At 37.0% G+C, this 18,733-nt stretch overlaps 1 protein-coding gene across 1 annotated transcript in view; it reads right to left on the bottom strand.

The window, feature by feature from the left end:
- Ptp36E (protein tyrosine phosphatase 36E) overlaps nucleotides 1-18,733 on the bottom strand; it is a 309,100-nt gene that overhangs the window by 20,375 nt on the left and 269,992 nt on the right. Inside the window, exons 3-4 of the mRNA XM_071598635.1 lie at nucleotides 2,145-2,232; nucleotides 1,127-1,203 (exon numbers count right to left, since the gene is read on the bottom strand). Coding sequence (XP_071454736.1) covers nucleotides 1,127-1,203; nucleotides 2,145-2,232 — 165 coding nt within the window. The remainder of the gene's footprint in view (nucleotides 1-1,126; nucleotides 1,204-2,144; nucleotides 2,233-18,733) is intronic.

Here is an 18,733-nt window from a genome sequence, read left to right as displayed (position 1 = left end):
TCTGAACTCATTAGCATGAAGTGCTCCATGCCACGAGCGATCTATCTCTTCCAATTACTAATTTAAATTTATTGATGGTTCATTAGTAATTCATTAATTGGTCTAGTACTTTCAAGAGGAACACAATGAATTGCATTTTTCCTTGGAATTGCAGATTTAAAAAAAATTCTGCCCGAAAAAGTAGTCGTATGGAATTTTATATTCTATAAAACTGCTATCTCCATACACAACTCAACTTTAGGACACAGGATATGTTTAATTGAAAATTCGAATGAGCCCCGAAATTGGTTAAATGATAAGAATTTTAAGCACTAAGACTTGCGCAATATACATGTATGAAATACAGAATAAAATATTCTAACTTTCATTTTATTCAAAAATTATAAGTTGCCTATCATCATGCAACACCCTCCACTAGAGTGAGGTTTTGCTAAACTCTGATCTGTTTTTCTGATTTCCGTCAAAACACCAAATATTAAATCACGGGCAAATAATTTATTTTTTATTTAGCTTGCCCGTAGTATCCCAAACTATAGGAAATTCACGATGTATTGGAAATGATAGAAATGTGTTCAGAAGACCTGAGAACGAATTTTTCTGCTCAAACTCTAGTAATTCGATCATTTCACATGAAAAAATATTTTCCCGTTTCATGTATACATATAGTAAGCAGGTGTAATAGTGAGGAAGTGGGCTTGATTGATTGCTTAAGCCAGAATTTATTGGGACCGTTAAAAAAATGGTGAAAATGATGTACAGGTAACTTAAACAAGAATATGCAACAGACAGAAAAGGCACAATAAAAATATAGTCTAATCATACATTTCTCATGCACAGTTTTGCTATTTTCTCTTTTATCGAGTGATATTGCACTCTGGACGCATCCCATCTATTGCACACAATTTATACATTTTAAACGACCATTTTAGCTATATTTTTCCAAATTTTAATTTACTAGATATACCATTAATGTTCCCATATAAATCGATTAGGGCGCAATATTCAAACAGCAACTGAAAACACACAGGAGAAATACGTGGTCGTAATTCTCTATTAATAAACCTTACACTTCCCATGATTTTCAATAATAAGAGGTACTACATTAAGGACTCATGGACATACTCACGTCTACATATGAGGCGTTGATGTAATCGCTGTCTGGCGTATCTTCCAATGTCTCCAGAACTACTCGATTATAGTCATCTGAAAATGAAAAGAATTGTTGCAAAACACATTTTAAAATTTGTTTATTAATTTTCAAAACCTAGAGACTATATGGGTTTGTCTATTTTAACCGACTTTCAAAAAGGTTTTCACTGGACCCATCCGTCTATCTATTTTTGCAGTTAATTCAATTGGGTTTGCATAGAATAGCTTGAAAAATTGGCCAGAAATGGCATTTTGTCTTAGCAAGGGGACACAATTCTGAATACAATTTAAAAAAATGTATTTAACCTAAAACAAAACGCTCTCCAGTTTAAGTGATTTAGTGTCGATAGGCGTCGCAAATATTTCGATAGAAGTTTAAGATTATAAAAAATGATTCTGTTAAATCAATATATTTACTATTGTATAAATTATTCATATATACTCTGGCCGTTTCTTATAATGCTAGTTTTGATATTAGCGGTTAAATTTGTTATTTACTGACGTCACCAATGGACTCATCACGGTATAACTGCTGGAGTATTGTACTCCTCTTTCTTCCTCGCTTCAAAAAGTTGCCATTTTAAAGCTATGATATTGAACTTCATACCTTTAAATGCACCATTAAACTAAAATGCCATATTCCTCATTTTATGTCCAGCATCAATTGGTAATTTATTTGTCGTCGTCATTATATCAAGGATCGTTAACGGCCGGTTAATGGGATGGGACCATTTGGTTGCCTGGTATCTGAAAGTCGTTGGAACATGCTTGCAGGATTAATGCGTATCTCCGCGTGCACATGGCCTAGTGCAGGGGAAAGGATATGTAACTTTTGAAAGTCCTCTTTCTAAGAAGAAATATAAAAGTTGGCACGCTTGAAAGGACTAAACGGCTGTCTCACCAGATCAAGGATTGTGTATAGATGGAGAGACGTTTTAATCGGAGAAAGGCCTAAAATGTGTTACTGGTAGAGTAATGATAATGGAGGTACTTACAAGGAATGCACTTTTGGTTTTGGTTCTTCTCCCTGTTGGCCGGTTTTGTAGCATGTCTGCACGAATGGGACTCAACCTTGCAGGCCGTCTTTTATGATCATTATGAAACAAAGAGAGAATACACAAAGATTAGAGCCATATTTTTGCAACATGTCCTTTTAGATTTTTGACTTGAACTGGATTAAAAATTAAACATTTTGACGGAGATCAATAACCATAATTCAATGTTAACATCTAAATATAATTAGGATCAAAGGTCTGTGATCACATGCATAACTTAGACCTCGCATAAGAAAATTAAATTATGGAACGCAGATAAAGCTTTTATTCTCAACCCTCCAGAGATTTAACGTATAAATTTCTCAAGTTCAGATCATAAAACAGAGGAAAACTTGTGCACGACGAACTTATTTTCAAAATGATTATTTGTAAATGAGAGTGTGATTCATTAATTAAGATGTTTGCAGCTATGTATTTGATGTCTATGCGTAAAAGGACTAAATATTTTACAAATCAAATGTGGAAACTTGGAAAATATTTCAAGGCAATTCGATATTGATACACGTCTTACAAAGATTTCGTTCGTTTAAAACAAAAAGAGTGAAACAAATACTTTAAAAGATAAGTCAATTTTTAGATACACTGTGAAATATGATAGTATTCACCGATAAATAATCATTTACGATATTTTCCAACAAAGAGAAAGGAATTACTTAATATTTCAAAGCAATAAAAGGATAAGGATTAAAGGAAATATAAGTACCCATAAAGGGATTTATATCCCTAGTGGCTATATGATTAAAGAATAAGGATTTATATTTTAAGGTTAAATGTTTAGTTTTATTCATCCCAAAAAAAACGGTCGATTAAGTTCGGGGAATGAACCCCAGAATAGTACTTATGCACAGAAGAAAAAAATTACCCACTAGCAATAAATTAAAAACATTTGACAATGAACAGAAGAAACAAATTCAAAATCTCCACCCGCCCACTTCAATTCACGAAAGAGAATTTCTGCAACGTTGACACTGTTTACATATTAGTTTAAACAGTGGAGGTGATCTCAATGGAGGTTTTAACAAATAACTGTACTCTTTTTGTGAGAAACATTTATGTCAAACTGATAACACACGATAAAACTAACTTCGACTTTCACATTAACAAAAAAATAGTGGCTATTGCATTTTGTAAAATAATGATGCCAAAAATCATTTTTTCTATTAAAGACCGAGAGCACATACGACCTAGGAAAATATTTGCTTGACTTGCTAGAAAAATAAAGGGTTGTATTGTATTTCTTAAAATAATTTAAAGTAGACTATTATCACTTGAGTCTTTATATTGCTCTAGTTGAATACTGCTACCATTATATTTAAAAGAATACTACATCAAAATTGCACATATATCAGCATAGCTATAAAGGGAAACAATAATAATGAATGAAGGATCCCAGGTTTTCCCGGCGTATGGTAAGACTTCACCCAGAAGACGATGGCAGAGTCAGCCTTCGAAATGTCGGTGTACTGCAACCTGACCCGGTGGGAAACCCGAGAGAACTTCCTGAGTAATAATGAAGAACAACGGCGGGAATCTTGGATAATTATGCAATTAGATATAAATTTCGTTACGAATTCCTCAAACATGAAATAATACTATTATAATTAACTTCAAATCATCAAATTAAATCTAATAATTTGCCCTATCAATTTATTGATATGCTCTCACAGTGGTCTATTGCAATAATATTATTTTGAATAAATTTTACATTTCCCATCAAAAACCGAAAGGTAATCATATATGAATCTATAAAATAATAATTTATATTAAAGTAATTAATATAGTACAAACATGTATGAACTCTCTATAAAAATTAAGTTGAGCCCACAGTCTAGGAAAATGAGACTTTCTAGTGGGAAATGCTCCGGTAATCTAGCTTCTTACGGTGAAATAAGCCGACAACGGCCAACAAGGACATTTACGTATTTTGAGCAACACAGCTTCGTTGGAAAGTCTCTTTGAAAGAGAACCTTTTTAAAAAAAATAGTCGTGGATGGGTTCGCTTACGATAATGAAACCCGGTTTGCTTAAACTGCTAAGAATAAAATAATAGGCCCAGGGTTCGATATTCAACGTTTTCTAAGCATTATGATGACTGGCACAAGACGGGAATAATCCTAGAGAGTAAGGGTTACACTTTCTGGATTAATAACCTCGTAACAGCCATGGATATAACTTAAGAAAACTCATTTAATGCTCATTAAGCTGGTAACTTCTACGAATTCAAAGGCCCTCGTGAAATATTTAATAAACCAAGAGCCAGCCATATCAAATCAAGCACCGTGTTATGAATTCATAGGGATAAGAAACATTTCCTCATGATATCTCCCCTTGGTGCGAAATTTTATGAATATGGTCCACTATTCCCGTGCAGACTTAAAACAATCTGTTTTAACTCCTAGCAGTCCAGTCAGAGGGAGGGAGTCTTTCAGACTTTAAGTGACATGCTTGTAAGAAATTTACTGTGCTGCCGTAAATTTACAGTCGTATACTTAGAATGGGTTCATGCGAAACTTTTTCCATTTGTTCATTCCATAAATATTATTTCTCCATTAAATATACTTTTTTTCAGTGTAACAACAATTTAACTGCATATAAATGTATATGCATATATATGTATATATATATATATGAAAAATATATATATGTATATATATATATGTATATATATATATATATATATATATATATATATATATATTCGTATACATATATATGTATAAAGTATAAAAGGGTCGCAAAAAATATAATTGAGTATTTTTAAACAATTTTATCAAACCAAATCCAGACTGAAATGCATATACAAGCTTGTCAAGCCTGATAACACACATGAAAATTATGAAATTTTCCGAGGATTTACCTAATGTGATTCTTTCTAATGTCCGAATCATTTAAGGAAGATTTCATGCCTATTTGTGTACTAAAAAACGTTCTGTTGAGGCGACTATGCTAAAAAATTTGATTAAACGTCCCGTATTACTCCCTAAGGTTCATATTATTCCCTTGATATATTTTATTTGTTGTATTTTAGTGGTGTTTCAGAGTAATTTGGTGCCACGCCTATTAGTATTAAACTTTTTGTAGCAATAATTTGTTTTTCAACCGTGAAGGAAATGGTTTTCTGTATGCTACTTTCCTCGAGCGCGACGTAGGTTGCATAAATGTAAGCCGCCCATCTAGGTCCCACGGTGCTCGTTCAGATTTTCATGCGAGGACGTAGCGTATGAACCTTTAGTTCATACGCTACGTCCACACCGAACGAACGAACGAACACAACTGTGGTATACAGCATCTAGTAGTATATTTAGAGGACCCACAGCTGAGATCATTAGCGCGATTAGAAATGGATGGGATAAGAGGAAGGGTGTAGAGAGACTCGGCGTCGGCATTGGCCTACTCTTAACGAGAGGCGCCAAGGGATCCGCAGTTTAACGTCCCATCCGACGGTCGGCGTACTCACTAAAATGCACTCCAGAAAAAACCTCAAGTAGGGATCGGGATACTACTGAAAAAGATCTGTTGCCTCCTGGATTGGAACCCAGACCTTCTGGGTGGGTAACCAATACTTATTTTCATATGATCAGGAGCAAAATCTAACAGTTTTCAAAATGGACATGATCCATTAAATGGCTCATTGTTCTCAAGATAATGTATTCCGTTATTCCGGCGTTAAACAGTACCTCCTTGGCGCTTTTGAATACGTTTAAGATTAACGACAGACCAAGAAGAGGTAATATATGACATATATATATATATATATATATATATATATATATATATATATATATATATATATATATTTATTTATTTATTTACTACCTAAAGAAGAGATTAAAATACCAAATTTTTACCAAATACGGTATTATCAAAAATATTTTGGTGGCGTTTATGAAATATGGTTATTTTCAGCAATATTTTCCCTTCTGTAATAAAGTTCTCCCTGCAAAAACATTGTATCATCAAAATCAGGTGAAAAGAGGATTAAAAGATCATTATTAAGGAATCAGGGAGAGAAGTTCCTTTGTATATGGTAAATGATTTATCCGAGTTTAACTAACACCAAAGTAATGAAGCCAAAGGCTGATTTTGATTAGTGAGGGTAGAGATAATCGCAAACTAACTCCTACGAGGCGTGTTAAATACATATATTCAAGGATTGTACATTTAATTTTAAAATTGAGTTCTTCTATAGGATTCGAAACTTTCGCTAGGTAGCCGACCACTTTACCCACTAGTCTAAAACACCGCCCCCTATCATGAGTTATGGTCTACATATATTAACTAACTTTTTGCCGAGACCATATTTTCCCTGTTGTGATGAATTTAACGGTACTGGCATCAAAGAGTTAACTTATTTTACCAATGCTTCTAACCTGGATATACTTACGACTAGCCGGGCTTCTTGGCATAGTGTCGGGGGCTGGATACGATGCTCCCAAATGGTGTTTTTCAAAAAAAGAGATCAATAATACAATCACAGCTGTCGGAGTGCCTTATTTACAATCGCTCCAATTTTTTTTTCATTTTTTATGGAGGAAAAATATGCTGAATTGTTTTCCCAGTTTTTGGACGCATTTAATACCTGGGGTAGAAATTCTCTCGATTAACTCTGTCACTCATTCAAACTTTCTTTGTGAAAAACAAGATGGTCGTGGAAGGATATTTCGGCAGCATATTTGCATTTAAATTTCGGAACAGAATCTTCAAAGCCTGAGTATACGTGGGAGGATCATCTCTTTGCGAATTGGTCATTGGCTAACACAGAAACAAGAGCGTGTGATAAATCAGGTCTTGGGATGCGTGCTAAGCTCTTTTAGGTACTAACGACCGCTATTGGTGTTGACCACATCCATCAATGGCCCAATAGCGAATTACAGGGAGAAAGGTTTCAATTACAGTAAGACCGATGTTACTTTATGTAATTAGCCATGACGTCAATTTTGAATATCCTCCTTGACCACAGCTCATTTGACATTCTAGATTCATTTTTGGGCAACGCAGCCATTCATTCTTTCACTTCTTCGATAAAATTTCATTCGCGCCGAATTTGTATAGCTTGTGCAGGGCGACTGGGCAACCCCCAAGCGAGGGAGGGGTTCACACCCGCGCGTGCATCCGTATCCTCGCAGAGAGGGCACCTCGTGCAAATGACTACTCGCGGTCACGGCATGTATCACCATGACACTATGAGTGCAGAAGTTACCAAATGTCGGCGTTTCCTCGCGAGCATCCAGCCAACCAGCCATTAGGACGGCCGAGTACGGTGTTGTTGCCGGGCGATTCCCGCCACCCAACAAGGTGCCTAAGCACCTCGATCTGGATGGGGAAGTGGGGAGATGAAGGCGGGTGGGAGTCAGGGGGAGTGTGTTTTCGAGGCCGGGACTGTTTCGGGAAAGGAAGAGGGCGGGGTAAGAGAGAGAGAGAGACGTGGCCGGGATTTATCCGCCGGCGACTGTGGGGGTTCCGAGAGGAATCCGAGGTGGGGGGCGGGAGGGACGGAGGGGAGTGGTGGACGGGATGGGATGGAGGAGCGAGAGAGGGTGAGGAGGACGCCATCTCGTAACCCATGGCAACAGGAGACACGGAGCCGGGATCAATAGGCGGGTGGGGGAGGGGATAGGAGAGTGGGTCTAGCCGGTATTCGGTGAGTGCTAGGTCGGGCGAGGGCGTACGTTTTCTATTCCGGGGCAGTGTCCCGCGCGTGAAATCTAGGGCCTTCGATCAGCGATTTCGTGCATCGAGAGCGGCGGGTGTATTCAATTATGGCGAAGAGAAAACGAGTGGAAAAAATATGCAATTTTTGCATTTCATCTCAAATAAATACATTAATTCGCACAATTAATATTTTTATGGAATGGAATTGACGCGAAAAGACATGTAGCATACAATGCTCGCGAACTACAAAGAGAATATCGTCAACTGGAGCGCAGAGTTGTAAGAAGGGATAAGATAAAGCGAAAAAAATTAAGAACACGGTGTTCTCTCGACATAACAACATAAGTAGGGGCGAGGTGATGATTAAAATATGGGGTGAGAAAATTGTGGATTAAAGGTAAAATCAAGACTAAATGAGGAAGATATGGGAAACAGTGTACTTTGTAGTAGGGTGGATTTTTTTCATGATAATTTGACCTAAATTAATTTAACTTTCATCAAAATGATTAGCATAAAAATAGTAACTAATGCAATTTAAATCAACCTTGCGTTTCAGAACATTTTTCCTGGTACTCCTTCAAAAGCAAAACATATAATAGTATGTCTGAGTTTTCTCTCAGGCGTAAACTAGAAAAACCAAACTATGAGTTAGCGCTGGAGTTTTACAAATTATGTTACTTACAGAGAAGGAAACGGAGTGTTGTGCCCTTCTGTTGAAACATGAAATTTACATGTGAGACCGTACAAAACGAATTCATTAAAATGTTTCAGGATAACTAAATTTTTCGATTAAATTGCGGAAGAATCAGTTTCTGTGTTATTTAGAGTAGAAACATAACAGGATTTAAAATACTGCTCCATTTACCGTGCAATTTTGTTTGTTTTTTATTGTACATCTGGACCGCAACGGTCTACTATAAAGTGGGAGGCTCTGAAATTAAAGTCATTTTTTGAAAGCTATCGCATAACACATATCATAAAACTTTTAATTGAACCATGTATTCTTTATCATGGAAAGTAAAATTGACCCATAACAATATTAAAAGGTATTATTTTAATACTCTCACCGTGTTAAGTTTCGAACCACATGGGAGCGAAACTATTGAAAGAGCGTGTAATCAGAATGTTACCTTTACCTACATAAAAGCGCAATTTGCTCGCACCTTTTGCATAAAATTTGCATTCACATTAAATTTCAACTTTTAATCTTATTACTTATGGACTGTTAAATTTTAAATATGAGCTCTCAAAGAAAAATGAATGAATTAAAAAAATGTAACCCTTTATTTTTGCATAGCATGTCAAAAATTGAGGGTATCCAGTTAGTCTCTGGGGAGACAGGAAAAACTAAGGAATTCTTAACCGAACTTAACCAAGTTTTGAACTTTACTTTTCTTGGAGAGACGCCAGTGAGGCAAAGTCGTTAAACAGTCGGACTTTATGAAGACGGGCCTCCCTTCCAGTAGGTAATTAATAAACCAACAAATTTTGGTAAAAATTATCACTTTAATTTGTAAATATATTCACAAATGGGAAAATCAATGCATGTAAGTAAATCGTACAGCAGTGAGCCGTCATTTGAATGAGAGAATGAGGGCTTTTAGTAGATCGGTCTTGATATTTTTATGTGCGTGAAAATATAAATATTCAATGAATTTCTTGCAAAAAAAGATACTCAAGAGAAGATAGGAGAGAATAACAAGGTCGTCATATCAAATGTATAGGCACCGCTAAAATAGTTTTGTTTTTGAAAGTCCAAAACTTGTGCGATATACCAGAATGTATTTAAAAAAATCAGTAAGGAAGTATACGAGTATTCGTATTTATTCGGAGATATTTTAGGAATTGGGAAAGATAGGCCAATCAACTGACCCGGGAGATCTAAATACATCGATACAGTTTTGAATCTTACTGTTCATCTCATTTTCAAAAGTAAAGAAAAGTCCTGTCCCTCAAACAGTACGTAAAACAACTTGCCCGTTTTGTGAGAATACGCCTCTCCCTCTTGAAAAGTCATGCAACGCTTGCTCCCACTTGGTGAACCAAAATTTGAAAAATCTACTGAATCTTATCTCACATTAAACCGCAGCAAAGGCGGATACGTTTCGCTGAGAATACCACAGTCGGAAGACTTTTATAACAGAAACATTGCAATAAATCAAGGAAGTATTAAAAGTACCACTTTAAATTAACACTACATTCTACAACATCAATCATTTGAGCGATGACCGAAAATCTGTGATTTGTCATCGCCCTATGAGATTGTAATCCAAAATTTTAGAAAAATAATAATACAAAGGAACCGTAACAGGTGGACGGGAAAACGGAACGGAGTATTTGAGGGCATTCAGTTGGAGAAACTGGAAGATTCAGAACTGACAAATGCGCAAAAGGTGCTTACTTTCTAAAGCCACCCATTTAAACACAGCAGACGTATTTTTATTTACGGCAAAAAATCGAATCGCAAAGCTGGAGGAGTTATTGTTTGTGTCGCACACTCATTTATCGTTGCAGTTTGCCAAGGATAAACAAGGTTTTAATTTTCGTCAACCCCCATCTCCTTCCCCGTTCATCGCCACGTTATACCGAATCTCCCATTCTCCTCTTCCCCTCGCCACCACTCCACCCTCCCGGCCCTCGTCCACGGCGCCATTCAGTCAGCCTCACTCTTTCTCGCCGCTAGGGGACGAGAAAGGATACGCTCTCCGTTGTTTGTGTGGAAGTCCGCAAGGCGAGAGAATGATTAAGTGGAGAGAACGGAGCGTGGATGGATATTGAAGTGCTGGTCGCAAGGGTGATGGAGCGGAGTCTTCGTCCCTACCAGTGATGCGAGAGAATTTTTGGTGGAGGTCAAGGAGGGAGGAGAGAGTGTGTGAGGGTGGGAGGAATCGGAAGGGAGGGGACGAGTTGGATGGGGTGTGGAAAGTTGCCACTCCCTACTAAGTCCTCCTCTCACGTCCTCTCCCTGACGTCCTCTCATCGCCCGGAGGGGACTTGTGGGAGGGGGATTGGGGCCGGGGGGACCATTTGGGACTGGAATCCCCTGGGGTGCATCCTTTGAGGCTTGACAAAAACCTCGGGAATCCAAAGGGCGTGGCGAGTCACACATTTCATTCACGTTCTTTCTCGATGCTCGGCGAGAACAGGGCGGCCTCCTCGGCGTATCTCGGCTAACTGCTTTTGTTCACTAACCCAGCCGAATGAATCCTCCTCAATCCTCGACATGGATTGCAAATCACAGCCAAATATTTTATTCTCCAGCACGCTCGTCGCCAATTTCGCTTTGATGACACATTACTTTTTGATGCAGGAAAAAAACTCATATCGATGGCAGTAGATATTTCTGTGTGATATCACACAGTGATTTCAAACGATCATCGGTTGCTATTGATTTAATGTAAGAGAATTTATACGGTCGATTCAAATTAAGAGAAGAGAAGTTTACGAACCACTCCAAAGTATTAGCGCTTCATTTGACTTATCTCAATAAAGAAAACCGTTCTATTTCCTTCTTCCTCAGATTTGAAGCTGTCCAAGATTTTTAATTTTCCCTTCTGCTACGGATTAAGAGGGGATGCGATTTCAGTACTTCGTTGATCATACAGTTTAACTATAAAAGAACAAAATATTCTTGGTATAATCACCACTGTTTTCTGACACAAGAACCCGCATATTTTGTGCCAAATCAGCACACCATTAGTATTACCTCAAACTTCTGATGCCGTGCGAGGACTCCCTAACTAAGTTCATGATTAACTACACTGACAGGTCCTGCACAGCATGCAAAATCCAATTTGTATCAAGTATTTTTGAAAAAAATCACACAGATTGAACTAAGCAGAAGTTAAGCAGATTCGACCCAGATTTAAAATCATGTCCTCTAGCCAGTAGCAGACGCTCTCACCATTATACTGCCAAGCTATCAGAGATTAGGAAGATATTTGAAAACTCATAATCCATCGTGACCGTTTATTACTGCTTAATTGATTTGGAAAAAATGTCGTCGGATCTGTAACACAAACCGAATACATTTATCACTCTGGGTAAATGCGCAGATAAATAATATCAAGGCAATATTTTTTTTAATTCAAAAAGATTTTCGTGCGGTTTTAATGCATAGTCACTCGGCAAGAAAATGGTCTGTGGCTTGATTCCCGGTACAGATAAACAATTATAGGTTTTGTAATTAACATTTTTATTAAATGATAGATGGTCAAAAGTTAAATGAATAAAAAATGCTAATGAAGTTTGCGCAATTTTAAGTTTTTAGCATATTTAATGACAGGAAATTGCTATCTTGCTTAATTAATTGCTCGTGATTTTTGAGTGTAGTTCCCAACGCAGAATAAACTGAAATTACTTCCGTTTCGATAATAAACAGTTTCCCAAATCCTAAGGTGAAGCACACTTCCGAGTCAATTTCCGGTACGCTGCTAGGATACATTAAGCCCATAACTCACTAAAAATAATTCGAATTTGCATTTAAAAGCTATATGAAAAGACGGAATAACACAGAAATGTTAATAAAAATGTTGCCAAAGACCTTGGTAATTACACATTGACATTCCAGACACTCTTGCGATCGGCTATTATTACGAACATTTCTTGCCATCGACCACATCCGCTATCATTTGTTTCCTTCTTGCCTTGCAATGCGCTATAATTCTTCTTTACAAGTGTTTTTTTGGCGATTTGTTTATAATGAGAACATGAAAAGGAAAGACGATTTAATCAGGACAGAAAAGTATTAAACGATATTGTGAGAGATTCAGCAGAATAAGTAGAAGAATATTTGAAGAAATTAGATCAAAGTGCTTAGTACCAAAGAGAAAAAGATTTGCTACTCTTCACTTAATAAAAAAATGAAATTTCAATGAGGACGAAAAAATGCTGATATTAAATGGTAAAAAAACACAGAAACTCGCCTAAATGTTGTTTTTGACCGGCAAAGGTAAGTATCGTCTCGTACTAAACCTTAAGATATGTGTATCAACACTTTCAGAGCCGTTCATTTCACAGTGTCACCTGTGGTTCCACCCAAAGGCTTATTACCGAACAAATCATCCACCTTGGGTAACACAAAATGTATCCGCAGTCAGCTAGATCTAAACCCGGACCTCGGGTCAGACCGAATGGTATTTAAACTATTTTTGCATAAGATAACGAGAAGGGTTCAAAATATCGATTGATGGTAATGAATTAGCGCAAAAGTTAACAAAATGAGTATTTAGGTAGGTGTAAAAGGCACGACAGTTCAGTTGGTACTTCCTCTAGCATCTTAATCAAGGTAGATTTGTATTTCTAACAGGTATGCGCACATAATATTATTGACCACTTGACAGCTTACTGCCTATGATCCTTAGGCGTTGTCAAATGCAACGTGGGATCTATAAATAAAAAGATAATAAACTATCGCACCTATTTGGGAGCAGAAGAATTGAAGGAAGAATTGTGATTCATTATTTATAAACCAAATAGGCCGACTAAATTTAGTCCATCCATGCATTACTTATCAACTCAACTTCGATTCATTCTACGGTAAACAAACAAGTTTTACGGGATACGGGGCTCATAGAATGTACGTTTCTATATTTTTTCAATGCAAACTTCAAACCGAAGGTTAATTGGCTACCAGAGGATAGAACTCACTTTGTACTAATTAACTCGCATGAAATCACGTATTAAGGGACGTTTTTTAGCATTTCCTTTGATTTACCAGATATATTCATATCAGGTACACACAAAGATATTGCACAACCAAGGTTTCTGACGATGGCGCCCAAGGGCATCAGCCATATTTGAACACGGTTAAGCCTTAATTAACTCAGATCGTCTCGCCGCATTTGTTGAAAGTACTTAATTATTTTGTAAAAGCTGAGCTATAAATAATCTAAATGGTGTAAAACCACAAGAATTTAAATGAAAAGAATACCGAAACGAAAAAAGAGTACAGAAAGGAGTTTTAGAGAAGGGATAGTTTCAGGTAAAATGTTTCGATTTTCTGTAACCTGGGACCACTGAAAAAATCGGAGGGAAAGGTTTGGTTATTCACCAAATCGGAATTATTTTCCTAAACGAAATCAATTCCTATACCGCATTTGCCTTTCTTTATCTCCCCTTTGTTCTGCCGAGTCAAAACCTGCTATTGTTACCTCCCTATCCATGATTCAATCTGGTGTCATTTAAAATTATGACCCGTAGCTTCGGGGACTGACGGTTGGGGAACCGCGCTCCGAAAATCCCAAATGCGGCCTGCCAAAGGCGAATGAATAACGCAGATGGCAAAAAGGCTGGCATAGACCATGATGTGGGGGATTGAATGCGATGAAAATTTTACATTTGCCCCACGAAGCGATCCAATGAGGGGATGAGCGGGCGAAAAACAACTCTTGCATGGCTACGTAAGCGTCTCGAAGAGGATTTGGTAGAATGTAATAAGAGTGAGTGACTTCATACTCATAGAGAAATTGGCTCATGTACTATACTTCATTATGCTAAGAAAAGAAACATATAAAAAGTAGCCTTAGAGTGTTAACTCATCTACAGAGTAAATGAATGACATTAATTTATGAAATATGAATAAAAATGTGTGACAGAAGTGGGTAAAGATGAATTGTAAACTATGAAAACCCCGTCAGTTTTATTAATTATATAATTTGGAAACAAATGTCACAATTAGTCTTCCATTAACAGGATAAACAGTCCTATGATTGGCTCACAACCTCCACTGTCTTTATAGTACAGACATCATAAATGAAAAAGAAAAACTTTGTTCCAATCCACCACTTTATGTGTGTTCCAATCCATCACTAAAGTGGTGTATTGGAACAAAGTTTTTCTTTTTCATTTATTAAAATGACCTTCCACAAAGTTGAGGCTGAAACTATTGAGATAATACACACATAATGTTAATGGACGTGATAAAAAGCAACTGATAGGCGTGGAGATTCCCGGAATATGGTTTTACTGCTTGATAATAATGTATCCAGAATATCAATATTGCTCTGAGTGTTAGCGAATAAATAGATGTATAAGTAAATTCACAAAAAATGCAGCATGTCGAGAGTAGAAAAGAATTGACCAGGATTTTAAATGAATATAGACCCATCATGAATTAAATCCCATTGATCAAATGACCGAGAAAAATAACCTTTGCAATTAGAGAAATCTGGATTGCTTAATAAACAAGTACCTAGTGGCTCGAGGGCATGGAGAACATTCATTTGATAACATTAAACTCTATTTAGGTTACTTTAATTAATCTAATACCTAATAGCCCATCGGTCTGTTGAGCAAACAATTTTTGTGAAAAAAAATCCTGTGCTGTTTATACCTATACGCTACCAGTCCTGAAAAGGCTGCATTTTCCCTTCAACGCTTTGTATTCTAGGGAGTAATGGGCTGTCAATCCAACGATTGCCTCTTGGACTTTCTGTATTTTATAAGGGTTTGTGTTTATTCGATTCGGTTAGCATTATTTTATAACTAAAAGAAGAATCTTTCCATTCTTTTTCTATTTTTTTCAGACTAAAACGCTGTTTCAATCACTTTACCGGCAAATATATAAGTAATGCATAAATTCAGTTTGAGTAATCACTTAAGTGACTTAAAATGCCAAAAGATTTTTCGATAACTTGAGGAAAAAAGCGGAAAATACTCTTTTTCAAATATAACGCTAAATTGGGGTAAGATTATTTGCTCAATAAATAACAGCTTTAGAATCCATCTCTAATCACGAGCTGGGTACTTGGCGATGGAGATAAAAATTTTAATTCGAATAACTCTTAGACAAAAGGTTTGGAAATGAAAAAGAATATTCAGGTGTCTAGTATTTACTTGAAAAATAGTCAAGTTATATTAGTAATCCCGTCTCAATGTAGTTTCATATCAAACAAAATAAACTACATATGGGTTAACTTGGTATTTTAAACCACATCATTCAACAGAAGCTTAGAAAATATAGAATTAGCTCACGTCAGCATGACTCGTATATTATTCACTTAGTAATTCACTTCAGTTCGGAGTGGCTCATAAGCTGCGATACTGAAAATGGGCTCATGCGCTTAGCTAGAATGCTGACGAGCTCATCGAACAAAGGTTAATACGAATGATCTGCTTTTGTATGACCTTAAATCTTTAAGGGAAAAGGACAATACATAATAGGCCTGCGCTAAAAATCCTAAATGTACTTCATGATGCCTTGCTTTAGAAATGTACTTGAATTTGTGGCACTTCAAATATGCCTGGTATTGAAGCAGCGCACAGTGAGAAGACGCCCGGAGATCTCACCGATGCCCACGAGAGAAAGGCACACGTCCTCTAGCATCCGCCGTGGAAGGAGAGAGATACGAAACATAGAGGAGTCCATGAACGTGGCTTATTTGCCCACGGCTTCCTCTGTCGTGTCGTCACTCGCCTCGAATTCGCGAACTTAACCTCTCCCATGCTCTCTCCTTCAGAACTGCAAGGCCCGAGTTCTTCAAAGGGTGAAGGAGCCTAGGAGGCACGGAACGTGTTTTGAAACGACAATCGACTTTACGCCGAGAGAAATGAGACCACCGCATTCAAACTACTACCCACGGCGCAAGAGAAAACAAACTAAACTCGAGTACGGCCCAACTCCGCGTGAAATCTAATTTCCCGTTGAGAAGGGCGACAGTTATTTTTTTCCCTTATCCCGAATCAGCCACGGGCAAAAACGTCTAAACAACCCTAAATTGCTCCTTATGGCAGATATGAGCGAGGTAATTGAATAGGATATTTACAAGAGTAACAGGAAAAATTAATAGAGCAACAGAAATCTCGCATTATGTCCTAATTATGATAGAGATAAGTGCTTATAGTTTAAGTCCCTTTGCATATTTACCGGATATTTTCAAGCGCGTCCAAGAAATCATTAAATAACAAATGATTAAGGAGATTGTGAAGAAACTCACAATGAAGCTGACCCTATTTAGCAGTCGGAAAATTTAAATTATAATTTATACTAAATTTGAAAAAACTCAGACCATTAGAATGCTAGAAGTTCTATAAATTTTTATGAAGTTCCTCCAAGATAACCAGAAATTTCGACTGGCATATTGCAAAATAGTATTCTGGGTTGAATTCCTTAATTCCTAATCCATTTTATGGAATATGTTGACTTCAATGAAACTTCACCTCTGCTAAAACGGTTTCACCTCATTGACAAAAGACAACGGTTTAAAATGCCGCATGTTAGCTGCATAGGAATTTTTCTGAATAAATTATTAGAATTGCAAGCACTGATCAATATATCAATAAAAGAATCGATGACAGTAACGCTGACAATGAAAATAAGTGAGTATTTTTTCAGGATCACAAAAATAAAGCTAAATGAATAGTTATAGCTTATGCCACCTCCTTAATTTGACTTGGGCAATTAAAAGCGTGTTATGCGTATTAAACTCTTAGAAGTTGTGAAAGCAATTTTTTTACGAGTGAACTCTACCACAAAAAATACTTTGAGGTGTATAACACCAGTAAAATCAACTTTTTATTTTATTTTTAAAACAGACTTTATGTTTCCATTTTGCCTCAGCCCTAATTACGTTAAATTTCCCTTCAAATTCTATAATGCAAAAAAATTCTCGAACCCTGTTTCAAGGATGCATGAAAATTACATTAGAGGCCTAAAAGATACACATTCAACATCCGTTTTTAAATGAAATGTCTTTTAAAAAAAATCCTAAAGTGGGAGTGGAAAGACGCAGACAAAAGACTCCCGACGATCTTGAGGGCGTTTTAAATGTTTCCATTATCCTTTTATCACTCAGTGGCTCGAATTGAACGCGAAAGGGGTTAAAACAGGACGGCGAAACTTTGCAAATATCTTTCGGAGACTTCCGAAAGAAAAGAACTTAGTGAGAACTGTTTCAAGTTTCACACCAGAAGTGTTAAGGGTTGAAGGGCAGAAAGAGGTAGAGAGGGGAGAGGGGGTGGAGAGAAGAGGGACTGTTAAGGAGGGGCCCAGGAGAGGAATTCGTCGGGGTGAAGGGGATTTTTTGGGTTTTGAGGGGAGACGAATATGGAACGGTTGTTCCATAGAATTTGCAAATGCTTTGAAGCTGAAAAAAGTCATCACTTAGGCAGAACTTTCCGCTGCAAGAAGAAAATAGTGCACCCAACTGAGCTCAGTCCACACACGTGGGTCGCCCCTCGACCCGTGGGACTCAACTCAAAGTGTAAAGAAGGGAGGAATGAGTATGCAGTGGTGAGAAGTGGAAAATCGAGTATTGACTCTCTACAATCTTCTTAATTTTCTCTTGGGAGAATTTCCTATATTTTCAGGAGAAGTGAAATAGCTGGCTGGCTGAGAAACACAAACTTTAACTTTGATCCAGGAAACAGGAAAAGCGATGGAGTGCAGTGAAATTGACTCATATTTTCGCAAGAGACATCTGGCGACCTCTGCAGGGAAATATTAGACTTCCAAGAACTCCGAGGATCAAATTTCATTTCTTTCGACTCAAGCCTTTTGATTGTCAGCGTCCATGGAGGCGAAACATTTCAGAGGCATGATATCCATCCGGCATCTCGGAAGGTTCCGAGCTATTATAAAACATTTTAACAAAATATTTTAAAAATACTGACCTTTTCATCGGTTACTTAGAGGAAAAATTGGTTTGAGATCATACAGACAAAGAGAGAATTATTTGTAATATTTGAGTGGCGAAGAATTATTATGTTCAGGAATGAAAAATAAATTTTATTTGGACAACATACGTAACGGAGTTAATCCAGTAGACAAAGAAAATAAAGAAAGTTTAATGTGGTTTCGTAATTTTTGGAGGCCGAGAATAAATCTATACCTACCTTAGTAATCTAAATATGAGCATTGATGAGAAATGGGTTGTTAA

Source organism: Hetaerina americana, unplaced genomic scaffold (genome assembly GCF_022747635.1).
Source record: "Hetaerina americana unplaced genomic scaffold, ioHetAmer1.1.p SCAF_10, whole genome shotgun sequence".
Taxonomy (NCBI): Eukaryota; Metazoa; Arthropoda; class Insecta; order Odonata; family Calopterygidae; genus Hetaerina; species Hetaerina americana.
The sequence above is the reverse complement of the archived record's forward strand: the minus strand, read 5'-3'. Positions and strand labels throughout refer to the sequence as shown.